Genomic DNA, 14,488 nt, shown 5'->3' on the forward strand with positions numbered 1-14,488 from the left:
ATAACTGAGTTATGAGCCATGATCAACCAACCTGTACAGCTCCCTATGTTTGGTAATGTATGAGGGTGCAGATGAACAGGTATGAGGGTTATCATGTACTGTAAGTGCAGCTGCCGTGGCTGGTGACGAGCAGTGTGATTGCAGGGAAGCAGATCTTTCCAGTACCAGTGATCACCAGTTGGGACCTGTCACATGTGAGCCTACTGGCTGTACTCTCACAGTCTGGGAGCAGTCCTCTTGCCCAAGAGGACTTGGCAAACAGTGGATGATTCAGCTGTGGATGGCCAAACACCATCACCTCCCAGAGACTGGGAAGAGCGCTCACCTGAAGCTCCTTGGGACTTCTTGTGAGAGGCCTTCTTTCTACATAAGACAGTAAAGATGAGGAGCAGATGGAAGAAAATCACTTATACTTCTTCCCCTTGCCCCTAGCTCATGTCTTACACGTTATGGGTTGCGCTGGAGCAAGAGCCCTGCCAACACAAGACTGGCATAATCTAAAACAATGCTGAAAGTCTGGTCAAGGCAGGAATTGTTGTCACACCTCTCCTACTACAAGGGAGATCACAAGAACAATATATTTATATGGGTCAGTGTTAAGCCTAGACAAAGTGCCCACACAAATGCTCTAATCCTTTGCAATGCCTATGTAGTTGGTTTTCTCCATTCTCAGTAAAGTGGGAAACAAAGCATTTTATGTATAATCAAACAGCAGAAAGCACAGCACTAGGCAGCAGCTGAAGAGTGCTTGGTAACATCAGGTGGGTGAGGGTTATTGCCTTACCCCCTATCCACAAGTTGTTTACCATGTTAACAAGTTTCAGTGACAAATTCCAGCTCACACAGAGGAACACTCGAGTAAAATGTGGTGGTTTGTATTTCCGTAGGATCAGTGAGGATTTTTTTTTTTTTTTTCAGCTTTTATGTTATGATCTTCGTCTTTGATTTTCCCAAGAATTGCTGTATTTAATTTTGCAAAGAACTCTTTTATTTAATAACATAAATTTTTATTACAGACAAACCTTTTAGGCCAGCCATATGAAAATCAAATGTTTTGACTTGGTGGTCTGGTTAAACTATGTAACAAAATCTATCTTCAGTCAGGGCAGGCTAATTATACCCTTTGAAATTCTCATTACATCAATTACAATAATAAAAATGTCAACCCTTGAGATTCTGATGGCTGCAAATGACATCATCTGTGTACAATTTTTGGGTAACTTGTGTCATTTCAACAGTGAAGTACTGTACAAGTTTGCACTATATGGCACTATAACTAGTATTATACCAAGAAAAATAAATTTACAGCTAGCTGTAAATGAAAACAATTCCTATGTGGTGGTGTGATTTGCCACTTACAAGTTTTGGGACACCCCAGAATCTCAAAGGGTTAACAGTGTTACAGTATCACTTTTTTTTACTAACACCTTGCTCAGTATCATTTATTGATTTCTCATTATGAAGTTGATCTGTCTTCTTGGCCCTTCTTTGTCACTAAGCACTGTATATCCATTATTCTTATTCAAGCTTCCAGTTAAGATTGACAACATGGCCAACTCTTCTTCTCTTCCAAACAGGTTCATGCCAAACATGAGGAGAAGTCTGATAGCCGGTCTGTATATAGGGAATACAACCGAGAGTTCCTGCTTCCTAAAGGTACAAACCCAGAATTAATAAAGTCCTCTCTCTCAAAAGACGGCGTGTTGACTGTAGAGGCACCACTGCCTGCCATTGCTGATGGTGAAAAGGTTATTCCAATTGCACAAAACTAATATTTAGAAAGCCTTGATGTGACCTAAGAGAACAGAGAAACTAATGCTTATACAGATGGCAAAATTGCATCAGAAATCATGAATTTTTTTTATTTTGTAACAACTTTGCATTTTCCAGTTGTTGTATGATCACACAGGAGACAATGATGTATCACTGTTTAATATGAAGTTAATAAAAATATTTCAGTTATTTTAAATATATCACTTTTATTTCCCTTTTCTGTACATTGTAATTATTATATACCCCATTTTTAAGGATAAATCTCTAACAAATGTTATTTATGTACCATTTCTGCTATTATCTGTAATTCCCTTGTTTTGTGCCCCTCAAAATCCATTAAACAATCCTTAAAGAGGCACAATGTCTGTACTGTACATCAGTTTTATAATTTGATAAATGGCATCTTTCAATAAGAAACTGTTTATTTTTAATACAAAGTTATGTAGAAATTACACAAATAAATAAATGAAGTTTTTGGAATTTGTTTACATACCTGAATATTATGCAAACTAAAGGCGAGTTAAAAAGGACTTACTTTTCTGAAGCCTCGGTCTAAGATTGGGCCAGAGACCCAAGCTGTCAGTTACATGGAACCATTAAAATGCCTTACAATATAAAAAACATTGTAATACTACATACTTGAATAATCATAGCATCAAACTGCATACAAAAATGATGGTCCACATATGTGTACAGAATGTGATACTGTGATGTACTGGAATAAAGAAAATTACGTCTTGAGAAGTTATGCAATAATTTCAGCAAGACTAATATTTTCATAATACCTGACACTGCTCTAGATGTAAAATCTAGACTTTATCATGATACATGGCCATATTTCATTTGATACCCAAGAAAGTACGTATCACTAAGACATGAGTGATATTAAGAGCATTTTCCCTTTCCAGTACATATCAGTTGCATAAACTTTCACTTTCCATCAATTACACATTATATAGGGACGAATGCAGAAAGTAATTTGAAATGCCACTAAGTTCTTCAGTTCCTATATAAAGAAGCATTTTAAAAATCACTCAGGTTTCTCTATTTCATTATGGGTTGTACTTTCATTTTGTTACTGAAGTAATTTGATGGAAAAATGAATTTTATCTTCAATAAACTCAAGTGCATTCATTAATGTTCTGAACTGATAAAGTTCATAAATCAGTTCTCAGTTTTCTATAAACCAACTTCGTCATGAGGACAATTACAATAAAATGTCCGGTACTTATAACAATTAACACTGCCTATAAACACCATTACTCATATTCTTTATAAATTTTACCGAACAGTTCTTTGTGCATGTACATGGAAAATAAACTTTCACCAATTACAACTACAGAAAAATCTTGGAAGCTTAATGTAGACAACTGTACACTGTAATTTTGTTCTCGAGTTCTTGAAACAAGTGTAATCTCAAGGCTCAAAGAATGGCCTAAATAAGTAATCACGATAAAATAATGTTAAATATAAATATACTAATAATTATAATTCATATATTCTTTTGACAGTGGGGTCTACCTTTACGTACTATTTCAATTCATGAAAAGCCTCACATTATTACTATCCAAGTTAACTGCACCGTACACAATTTCCATATTAGCTCTTCTACAATACTGTACTGATTTCCCAGTACAGTTCAGTATTACATTTCATATTCATGTTTCTTCTCCCTTACTTAAATTGTACTAGGCTGTAATGATTAACAATATTGTACACAGATTCCCAGTTTTGACCACCAATTACATAATGATGATATTTTCCATACTTTTCTGCTATTTCTTTGGGCTAGAAAAAATCAACTTTGCAATAAAAAAAAACTTCGAAACAAGGAAACTTTAACCTGATACCATACAATACCTACTGATTTAGTGACTGCAGAGTGAATAATACCATGAGTAATTGAAGTAATTTCACATGTTCTAAATGTCAATTTTTTTGAATAACCAGCATTTATGTCAAGGGCTTAATGTAATATACATTAGTTACCAACAAGTACTTAAGGCAATTAGTTACCCAAAATGTCATTAAGCAGCCCACTTCAAGTTAATGCATTCAAACATTACAAAATACAAAACCTTTAAAAAATTTTTATGGCAACATTTTAAAATTAGAACTTGGGTTTTCATTTCCAAGTCAAAATGAAGGAATGAGGCTGCCATATCAAATAATATTTGCATAAAGATAACAGCCAATGTAACAGTGATCACAAACTGAAAAACTTGTTTGTATTTACAAATAGAAAAAAATATGCAATAAGAAAGTACAAGTAGACTAAAGTTTATAATTATTTTTTTTGTTTTAATTTAAAGGCATGCAATGATGTCCTGGGTGAAAAAGTATGGACATGAAAATTCTAATGAATTTTTTTCAACGTTCACAAAATTCAAAAACTACAACATACTGAACGGATTCATAATGAGAATGAATGAAGTAACTTACGTCCTATACGATTCTCTAAAATGCTACGTCCCAGTCAGTTTCAATTCCCACTTGTCTTGGGAACAGCAAAATCCTACATTGAAGGGCACTATATTCATAATTCTCAAAAATGCAACAGAAGCACCCACGCCTGCCACCTGGCACTGGCCAGTAACCTCAGCTCGCGTGCTCTTGGGTCCCAATGGCTGAACATGGAGAGAAAATGAACTATGGTTATGCTGAGTAGCAGGAACCATTAACAAGGCTTCTCTAATTTTTTCATGGCCGACAAACACACCGTTGCGTACAAGCTCCAAATCCGATTTCACCTCTAACACAGCGTCAGGAGTATAAGCCACAACCAAATTGACGCGTTCTGCTGTGTCTATAAGCTTGTAATACTGATCCAAAAACATTCGAACAGTTGAATCAGTAACTTCAAATTCACTATTACTGCTAGAAGAGCCGCACATAATTTTCTCATTTTTGGAGAAGTTGATGTTCACCTTATATGGCGAAGGTTTATCATTTTCAGCAAGATAGGTTTCAATGTCGATACTGTCCAAAACCTTGAGGTTTGCCAGACGAGACCTGACTTCTTTGATGTATGCCAAAGGTCTGTCTTTAAAGGTCTCAACAACTGGGTTGAACTGCAGATTCAATTCTGTTATAGGAAACACCTTTATTGAGTTCAAGACTTTCAAATCACATATATTGTTTTGCTCCAAATTCAGTGCAGCCAACTGGGAACATCCACTTTGTAATGACTGTAAATTTTGTAAGTGATTCCTGCGAAGGCCGTTGTGACTGAGATTAAGAGCTCGTAACTCTGGGATATTTTCTTTGACTAATTTCAATACTTGTTTCATTACCAGAGGTGTTTGAAGAGGGGTGAGGACATCTTTTTCTTTTAGCAAAGGGTCATTGTGTAGGTCAGAGAGGTCAAGCAAAAAGGCACCGTTGTTGTACCGCCGCGATAAGCACTGTTGTAATATCTGTAGCTGGTGGGCGTTAAGCACCAAATCAGGCCCCTCACACTTGTTAGAAGCAATCTTTAGCCGGCAACCATCTGGACCCTGCAATCGCTTGTCCAGCCCAGCAATTGCTGATGCTGCTTGTTCATTATTCTCCAAGTAAAACACACTACTATTGTCTATGCGACAAAATCCTAGAGGACTGAACTGTATATCTACAATGTTGGCAATACTTGACAGAACAAATTCTTTGTCTAATGGATTATCTCCTTTCACAGTAATCTTATGCCAACCAAGCGCATTTCCAGTGTTTTGGTTGGATCTGTCACCCATTTGCATCATCTGCCGTAATCTCTTCTTTCGTTCCTTTCTACTCAACTTTGACTGTTCTTTGGCACCCCTCCTTACTTCAATGTTATCATCCAAATTCATGTCTTCTAAGGGAAACATTTTATCTAGTTTCTGCTGACGGTCCTTGTTCTTTCGTTTGGATTTTCGCCCCATGGTTGGAAAGGTTCAGGAACAAACCTGAAAAATGAATAAAAGAAACAACTGTATAATGCATAACTGGATTAGCATGACCTAGTGTAACTCTTCCAAACTGGATGCTTATGTAAACTGATACAGTACTATGTATCAATCCAATCTCCTGACTAAACCAGTGGCTGTAGAATTTTTGAATATTGATGCAATTATGGATAATGAAGATAACCCTTAACAAAACTTACATACCTATGGCTGCAGATTATTTTAACTATGAACACTTGCAATATTCATAACATGGCTAATCTGATGATGTTATTTGCACATGTTTATATAAATATACAGGCTGCAGCTAGAAAAACAATACAAAAAAAAGTTCATCTTTGTATTGTCTCTGACAAACTGAACCACCATTAAACAAAGGACATTAAAATATAAAACATCAAGCTTCCCAACCCCATTGTGAACCATGACCGCACAGAAAATGGATCTTTTTGACTTGAAGACAGCTGAAGGTGATGAGTTATTGACTCGTGAGTGGTGGTAATCCAACCCAAAAAACACACACCTGCGACAAATTAACTGCCTTGTTGCCAAACTTCAATGACTGTCTCGTGTTCATGGCAGAAATATTCCTATATAAAGGCTCAAGTTCTGTATTATTTGTAGGAAAACTAATTTTTCAGGCTAGCCTACAAAATATTCTATAAATGCATAGCTTAAAGTACTCCCTTGTACAAAAAGGAAGGCTGTCTGTCAGACAGAATCCTGCCATCAATACCTAAACCCAAAGTCCACCTGAACAAGACTAGAAGTAACTCATGAACTGTGTGTGCTAAAAGAAGCAGAAAACATGTCTTTCCCTTGCAAGACTGGAAATTCTGTGCTAAGCAAACATGGCCATAAGGGGAAGTGCCATGCTGGCCTCACTGGCACTGGAAGGAATCATGAGGGGTACCATGGCTGGACAGAAGTGCCGAGGGAAAAATGCAAAGCACAGAATTCCGGTTGTTCTATCAGTACCTTCTCAGCAGAGGGAGTGAGTTGTGGTAGTTTAGGGTAGAACAAAAGAAATCATGACAGATCAACTATTTCTTTACAAACCACGAGGAATAGAGAGAAATCTTGAGCAAAATATGATTAACGCAGGAAGAGAGATCTCACATCTTTCAGGGGATGAACGGAAGAAAATATCCTAAAGGCTATGGAGGATCTACGTGGATTGGCACTGACTCTATGGGAAGAAAGTCTAATGGGAAACAAAAAGCTGTCATAGGTGGCTCATGCCATGTGAGGCGATAATGAAAACACTAAAAGGTTCCCTGTTAAAGAAGGGAAAGCTGAAACTTCCCTTCCCAAAGGAGGAATTGTTCCTACAAACACACAATGGAAAAAAAGTTCCCAAGTCCCTTTAGCAGGGAGCAAGGCTAGGTATGAAAGGAGGGTAAAAATGTGAACAATTCCTAGGTAGTAAAGATGGCAAGAGGTAATGGCAACGATATGCCTCTTCAACTGCTTTTGAATGATCTAAAGAAACTGCCTTTCACCTTCCTGGACTACATAACAAGAATCCTCTTTTGATCAAACCAAGAGATCCGACCCATACTGGTTACCCATCGGCCGGTTTGGTTAACGCAAAGGTTGTTGAAAAAAGGAGACAAAATTATTGTGTGGAACTAAGAAAAATCCTCAAACCTTAGGTTTTGGGATGAAAGCATTAAAAGAAATAACATCAAAATCATCCTCCTCTTTGCTTTTTGGTTTTCTTTTGAACCTCAAAAACACATATTTTCTTCCAAAGTCCCCACTTTTGATTTTGAGACTTGGAGATAGGCATTTTTTTTTTTTTCAGGAAATTTTCCCATAAAAATTAAGAAAAAATTACCAAAAAACTGAAAATGAAAATCCCCGGCCTTGTTTTAATCTCCAGTTTCCAAATGTTATATTTAAAATTTCAGTTAGATTGATAATACTAAAGGAGGAGATGACATAGCCACAAAACTGGTATGAGTCTAAGCAGCCTGACTGAAAAAAAGTAAAAGGAACTCAAAGACTCAATTGATTCATGGTTTTAATTTTTATTTTTGAGTGTGGAACTGCAAAATGATTATAAATAAGAATATTAATCATTATAAAAAGCACTTAAAGGACTGCTGCCTGATCTTGCTGCAAGGTTACATGACACAAGTGGAAGGAGATCCCTTGGGAAATCAACATTCACAAAACCCTGGAACAAGAATTCAAACAGAGAAAGGATAGAAAAGGATCGCCTCAACCTCAGTCAGAGACAAAGTAGAAACATATTTTCACTTTGGTATGGCCAAAAAAAAGAGGCATTTAGGGGTGGATGGCTTGGTCAGAAGGTGTGTAGGAGACAAACCTACTTCCAAATAACAGCCTTGTTACAAAATTTTATTTACCATTCCAAACTCTGGATTATATTTCTATAAGAACAAAAAGATGTCAAGTGAACTTTGGACCTTTTAGGCAAAAAAAAAACCCAATTGAAAACTGACCACACAGAAAACTAAGACATCTTGATTCCACTACAGCTAAAAAATGCAACAGGTTACCATCAGGTGAGAGGGCAGTCCCACCACTCACCTTCAAGCCACCAATCAATGGAAACAAAATTGTTTAATGATTAAAATGCCCTCAGCACAGAGGAGGGATGGTTGGTCAATGATCAAGATAGTTCCACATAAGATACAGTATTTATTTCATTAACAAATGAAAAGTTTTAGAAACACTGGACACCCTCCTATATTCTAAAATGATGGGGGCCAAAATGGGAGAGTGGGGACTTTGGGTGAAAGAAAATACAAAATGAGTGATCTATAAGGATATGTATGTATAATTCATCCAAACCTAGAGAAAGGGGGGTAGAGTAAAGCCAAGAACCTAACCTGACCTAGCCAAGAAGTACTGTAAATAAAAGACATAGCCACAAAACTGGTTGTGACCCTAACCTTCATAACCTAGGGTGCTGGATTATAACTGAACAGGCTGCCCTGGACCCCACCCCCACCTAACCTGCAGCACTGTAAATTAAAATAAATACAGATTGCAAGCTAACCTGATGAATTTGAAACAAACAGAGAAACCAATGTAAACTAACTTGTTTCGGAGGTTCCCCAAACTGACTGCAATGACCAAAGTGAAAAGTGCTAAAGACAATTTCTGACAGTTCTGGAGATTAGATGCATTCAAAACACATTACAAACATTCAGAAAAACAAATTTCACCTATAAGAACAAAAAAAGTTTAATAAAAAAAATACCAACCCTGTTTCAAGGTAAAAGTTCAAGAGTCTGGGTCATCCAACATCATTCATGACTTAGCTTTGTTGTAGGACTGTAATTTGTCTCTCAGTCCTCAAATTAATGATGTTAAATTGTTTAATGAAAAATCATCTTAGAAATATGGTTGGTCAATGAAAAATATTCAGTAAGATACAGTTTTACTTTGAAATCATAATTTGATAATGGGATATTTATGCTGAGATCTTCAATCTTCTTCACAAGCTTAGTACAAAATCATGCTCAAATCTATAGCAAATTTACCAAACCTAGAGAAAGGGATATCTAACCTGACCTGAATATTGAAAATTACCTACTTGCATTTTTTCAAACCTAGTTGTTTATGTTATGACTGGACAGGCTGGAGATCTTGACTAACCTGAGCACTGTAAATTAAAATAAATACAATTGTTTGTCCCAGTGCATTGTAGGTTAAGTTTTGCTGGCATATCTGGAACTGACAGTTCTGGATTATTTTTCAAAACTTACAACAAAGAAAAATAAATTTCACCTCTAAAGGGCTGATTGGTTCTTTAATAAAAAGTTTCAACCAATTTCAGGTAAATTTCAAGAATCTGGGTCAGGCTACATCATCAAAAATGACAGTTTCAGTTTATAGTCTGTTCATTTTCATTTTGTGTTTAATGAGTTAGTGAACATCATCTTAGAAATATTGCCCATGTCAAAAATATCAGTATTATTTTTACTTTGAAATTCACAACTAATGATGGGGATATTTATCCCGAGATCTTCAATCTTCCTTTAACAAGCTTAGTGTACAAAATCGCTCAAATCTATAAAGTAAATTTACTGTTATAGGACACATCTACTGACGAATATTGTTACCTACTTGCATTTTTTCAAAGAAGTTTGTTTATATGCAGATCACAGGAGTGGAGTGATCTTCTTTGATTTGACCCTGCTTTGTCCCAGTGCATTGTGGGGAAAGCAGCTCTGCTAGCATATCTGGAATGTCTCTCATTATTTTTACTGGATATGGGTACATGAGCAATGCTTAAAGCTGATTGGTTCTTTTGCTTAGTTTCACCAATTAGGTAGAATTTTGGAATTCTGGCTATGCTTCAAAAAACCAGTTTCAGTTTATAGTCTGTTAATTTTCATTTTGCATTTATACTTTCCTGATATTCACTTTCTGAAAAAATAAGTGCTTTGAAGACACTTGACCCTCTAACATCTTACAATTGTGAAAGACCAGTGGAAAAATAAAAACATAAACGAAACAGTAAATATCATAAACCTGCAAAAAGACAACCATAAACAAAATATAAAGAAAAGGGAATAAAGAAAAGGGAATAAACATCCTGGTCGCCGACTGACGGAAACCAGGCTGGGGTAGCCTAGTAATCTTCAGTTTAACCAAACTATGTTACGAACTACCAAAATTATCAGAGCTGGACGTCCAAAATATCTAAAAGATTTACCAAAAAACTTATGGTGTCAAGACTAGCCCAAGGCGGTTTCAAATTATCAAGAGGAAATAACATGTACTTCGAATGTTGACTTTAGTCGTCAAATTTGAATCACTAGATGGTCTGAAAACAGTCTTTAAAAAAACAATTATTTCCCGAATGCACCAGTGGTATAGGCTTGACATTTAATAAGCAACAGGCCGTATATTTCATCGAATGTCTATCCATACACTTACACACGACAAGAACAAAAACTAAATTCATCTAAAACTTAAAAATATATAGGTAACCTAAAAGTCTGTTTCTTCCTCGGAACCTTGGAAACAAAGACTTAATATATCTATGAAAACTCGTTCATCTTCTATAAATGCTAACGCTTATTAACCCTTATAAGTATATTATCAATAAATGATAGTCTAATCGGATAAAAACTTAACCACAGACCTTAAATATAACTGAAAATCAAAATGATGAAAGCACACGCTGTCCCGTAAACGCACAGCACTTTGTTTACAGTTCTTCTTCTTGCGAGATGTTTGGCAATAAAAGTGGCCCCGACGTGCTGAAATATCGTACAATAATTCTAAATTGTCGTACAGTCTTCGCTTTTATTTATAACACAATTGCATTATCTTCAATGGCGTATGATTTTCACTACTGTTTGTTATAAAAATTGTATTACCTTCATTATATTTATAATAAAATGTAATTTCATCAATGTTCTCGCGGAAATAAGGTTTAATTACTCATGAATTTCTAGATAACGAACTGCATAATAGAAATAAAATGTCATGAAATTTTGCTTTTTTATTTTTATGAAATTAAGGCTGTCAGTTTTAGTACATGGGCACTGTTCGTGCAGTGTATCGGGGATTTTTCCCATGTTAATGATATGACTCCTGGTCGGGTGCTTAAAGTAGTTAATTAAGAATTCTCTGCATATGGGGTTCATCCAGACGTTTAAGTACGACTGCAACAATGACCTTAAGTTTATTTTTTCTAGAAGCCACCCCGTGCGAATAAAAACCGATTTATCATTTATATATATATATATATATATATATATATAATATATATCGGAATATGAACGAACTGGAAAATTAATTTTAATTTTGTCTGTACATCCACAAACAATTTGATCTCGTTTCAACAGGATAACTATCGTACGTTGTCCGCTGCACTGGCCCACTACCTGTGCTTGGCTGTATCCTAGTTCATAGTCCACTGTCTGTCAGTCGCTTCGGCAAGCTACTTGACCGAAAACCTTCAGGATACCCTGTATAATGTTTAGGGTTAAATTAAGATCTTGGGATGTTACTAATTTCAGAATAAAAACAACAATCAGCAGCTGGAAATGTGGTAGATAGTTGCTTGCTCAACCTTGTCTGTCATGAATCGTTTGTCATTTAGGGGAACTTGAAAACAAGTCCACACAGGGTACGCCAAGTTTCCATTGCTATTTTTTTTGTCAAATTACCCATGTAGTTGTCCACATTCGCGATAAAGCAATTATGAATTCACAAATTAAAATCACATTAAGCATTGTGGTAACAGTGACTGCGATACATTGAAATATAATTTCTGAGCATCATTTCAAAGCATACAAACTGACGGCCAGTTGTCATTTTCTAGGCACATTTCAAAGAAAAGGGAAAACGGGAGGAAGGAGAGTAGGTACAATAGGAAGAAATCGACAGATCTACCTCTTAAAAAGTAAAATAGTTGGGAAAACAATAGCAGGATGTGAACGAAACTTTCTACCATGCTGCGTTACAAAGGGATTGACTCGAACGAAATTAGCCGACGTATTACTTGCAGAAATAACATTGTGGGGAAAACTTGACAAGCGAAGCAAGAGCAGACCCTTAACATGTCAATCACTGTTCCTTGATTTAATTGCGGCTGCACTGACAGACTTATAGGATAGCAGAAATTACCCTTGAACTGATGTTATCAAAAACAGGAAACGGTGCACATTCAATCTGCGTAATTTGGTTATTTTCTTTCAAACGAAATTACACAGGTTTTTAGGGATGATATAGAAGATAACTAATCCTCAATACAAGAGCAATACATCCAACATCAAATTTTGACAATTAGGATAGAAAAGAATCTTGCATCTAAATAATACAGCCAGTTTTTCTGGACAGAATAGTTAGATCAAAGGATACAACGCAAACATATTTAAAGGAAATGCCAAGAGTTTTAATAGCAACAGTAAAGTTCCGTCTTAAGCAGCAGACATGAGTATCTGGCATAGGCCGTCAGTATTAAGTACATTTTGGATGGTAGCAGTGTTCAATCGTGTGATCATCATGCCGGGTTACTGTTGGGTGAACACATATTATTACGCTATTCCCTACTTATGCGTAGCTGGAGGAAGTGATGCCTTCTCTTGAATCTCCTGACAAGATTTTCAGTGACAAGGCTTTACCTGAATCCCTTATTGCAACCTTTTAAAAAGCAGCATTTTTAATGACACTAACTCTTTATAATCAATTTACCTTTTAAATTACAAACGTGCGAACAATATGGACGACGATTTTACATTAGTATGTGCTTGTCTGGCGAGTTTTAAAATAATTGCTGTTTTTCAGTGAAATTTCATTTATATCTTTGCTGCCAATGACATAATTGAATCACCTCCCTGGCCCATATGGTCTAAATTTCATGCACTCATATGTAATCAAGTTACCAGACTCCTTTGGAACTCATTACAAATAGTAAAGGAATACTCCTTTTTCATAAACTAGCCTATATAGTGACCACAAGTACTTTAGACTTGTGAAAGTTTTAAGTTTCCACCCTAGCACAAAGCTGTTCATTTCTGTTAAGCTCCTTTTCATGAGGGAATTTGTGTTAATGAACTAGCAGACAGGAATGCAAAATAATAATGAGCATGCATTAAAAGGTCCCCAACCCCAACTCTTGATATGAACAGATAAATTCATACATTTTAAGGAATTGTCTGTCTTTCATCCTTGATAATGATAAATACTGTATAAAAGAATCAGGATAATAGTCCCAGGTCTAAGAGTTTTATTACCAAAACACCAGTTTTAACAGTGACAGTCTAACATAACCCCTCATACAAAAAATTTTGCTGGGAGCACTGTGTTCCGTGTCACTGAACAGTGTGCTACTCCTGATTTATAGGCAGAAGAAAATAAGGCCTTCACCCAAAGGCAGTTTTGTGTGAAGAGGTTAACAGGAAGCCCTAATGACTTTGTTAAAAGAAAATTATATTTTTAAAACATTTAAACCATTAATTTTTATTTCTTTATATTTTCAAAAGTACAGTGTGAATTATATGCAAAATTTTTATACATAAAATATTTTTATCTGTATGAGATTTTAATAACTGCAGTTTAATCTACCCAGATCTTCATTGCCAGGACAGCTGAATGGCATACCTAGCCCACATTTCTCACACTCATTCACTTCCCACTTGTGATCTACACATTGTACTTATTGTACAAGAGTTCTGCATGTTTCCTTAAACATCATAAACCACAGTACTCAAACAATGCAATACAAATATGTATACTATACAATCTGTACTGATGGCTCCAAATATCCATCAAGCCTACGATTTGCTGGATTTGCTGAATATTATCCATTGAAAAAATCCAACTTCTACCTATCAATGCTTCTGCTTTCACAGCAGAATGTCCGCAATATGGTCGACTGTTAAAATAATAAAAAACATCCCAATAAAGAAATTTGAAATTTCCAGCGATTCTACAAGTCCTTTGGAATTCTTCAGAGACATTCCCCTAAAAATCCTTTGTTCGGCAGATTAGGTTTTCATTTCACAAATCACATGATGCCAGTATAACGTTGAAATATGGTGGATCCCTGCTTATACAGGCATCAAATGAAATGATGTTGCTACAGCAGCCAAAGCTGCAACTACTATGTTCAAATCAAATATATACTGTACAGCTATCCCTGTTAGTGATTTTTACTTTCTCGGAAACCCACCATGGGAGGCTCTGTGGAATAATCAACCTAATAACAAGAGACAGAACAGTTTAAATCCTCTGCTGTGTTCTTCACTACTAAGTGAATGTCACATTGAAGTCACATCTATTTAAAGTTCAAACAT

General features: G+C 35.9%; 2 protein-coding genes across 5 annotated transcripts in view; one reads left to right on the forward strand and one right to left on the reverse strand.

Moving 5' to 3' along the window:
* Positions 1 to 2,248, forward strand: part of LOC136855504 (heat shock protein beta-1) — a 52,095-nt gene extending 49,847 nt beyond the window's left edge. For all 3 annotated transcript variants that reach the window (XM_067132606.1, XM_067132604.1, XM_067132605.1), the window contains one exon: positions 1,578 to 2,248. In XM_067132606.1, coding sequence (XP_066988707.1) covers positions 1,578 to 1,772 — 195 coding nt within the window. In that variant the 3' untranslated portion in view covers positions 1,773 to 2,248. The remainder of the gene's footprint in view (positions 1 to 1,577) is intronic.
* Positions 1,963 to 10,946, reverse strand: LOC136855503 (nuclear RNA export factor 1-like). Of its 2 annotated transcripts, none has more exons than XM_067132602.1 (2): positions 10,825 to 10,946; positions 1,963 to 5,696 (listed from the first exon to the last, which is right to left on the reverse strand). In XM_067132602.1, the coding sequence occupies exon 2, from the start codon at positions 5,670 to 5,672 to the stop codon at positions 4,239 to 4,241; it is 1,434 nt and encodes a 477-aa protein (XP_066988703.1). In that variant the 5' UTR covers positions 5,673 to 5,696; positions 10,825 to 10,946; the 3' UTR covers positions 1,963 to 4,238. The 2 variants fall into 2 exon arrangements, with proteins under 2 accessions (XP_066988703.1, XP_066988704.1); XM_067132603.1 differs by lacking the exon at positions 10,825 to 10,946 and adding an exon at positions 9,781 to 10,173 and having other exon boundaries at positions 1,963 to 9,240.
* Between the last annotated feature and the right edge of the window lie 3,542 nt (positions 10,947 to 14,488).

Source organism: Macrobrachium rosenbergii, chromosome 31, assembly GCF_040412425.1.
Source record: "Macrobrachium rosenbergii isolate ZJJX-2024 chromosome 31, ASM4041242v1, whole genome shotgun sequence".
NCBI lineage: Eukaryota > Metazoa > Arthropoda > Malacostraca > Decapoda > Palaemonidae > Macrobrachium > Macrobrachium rosenbergii.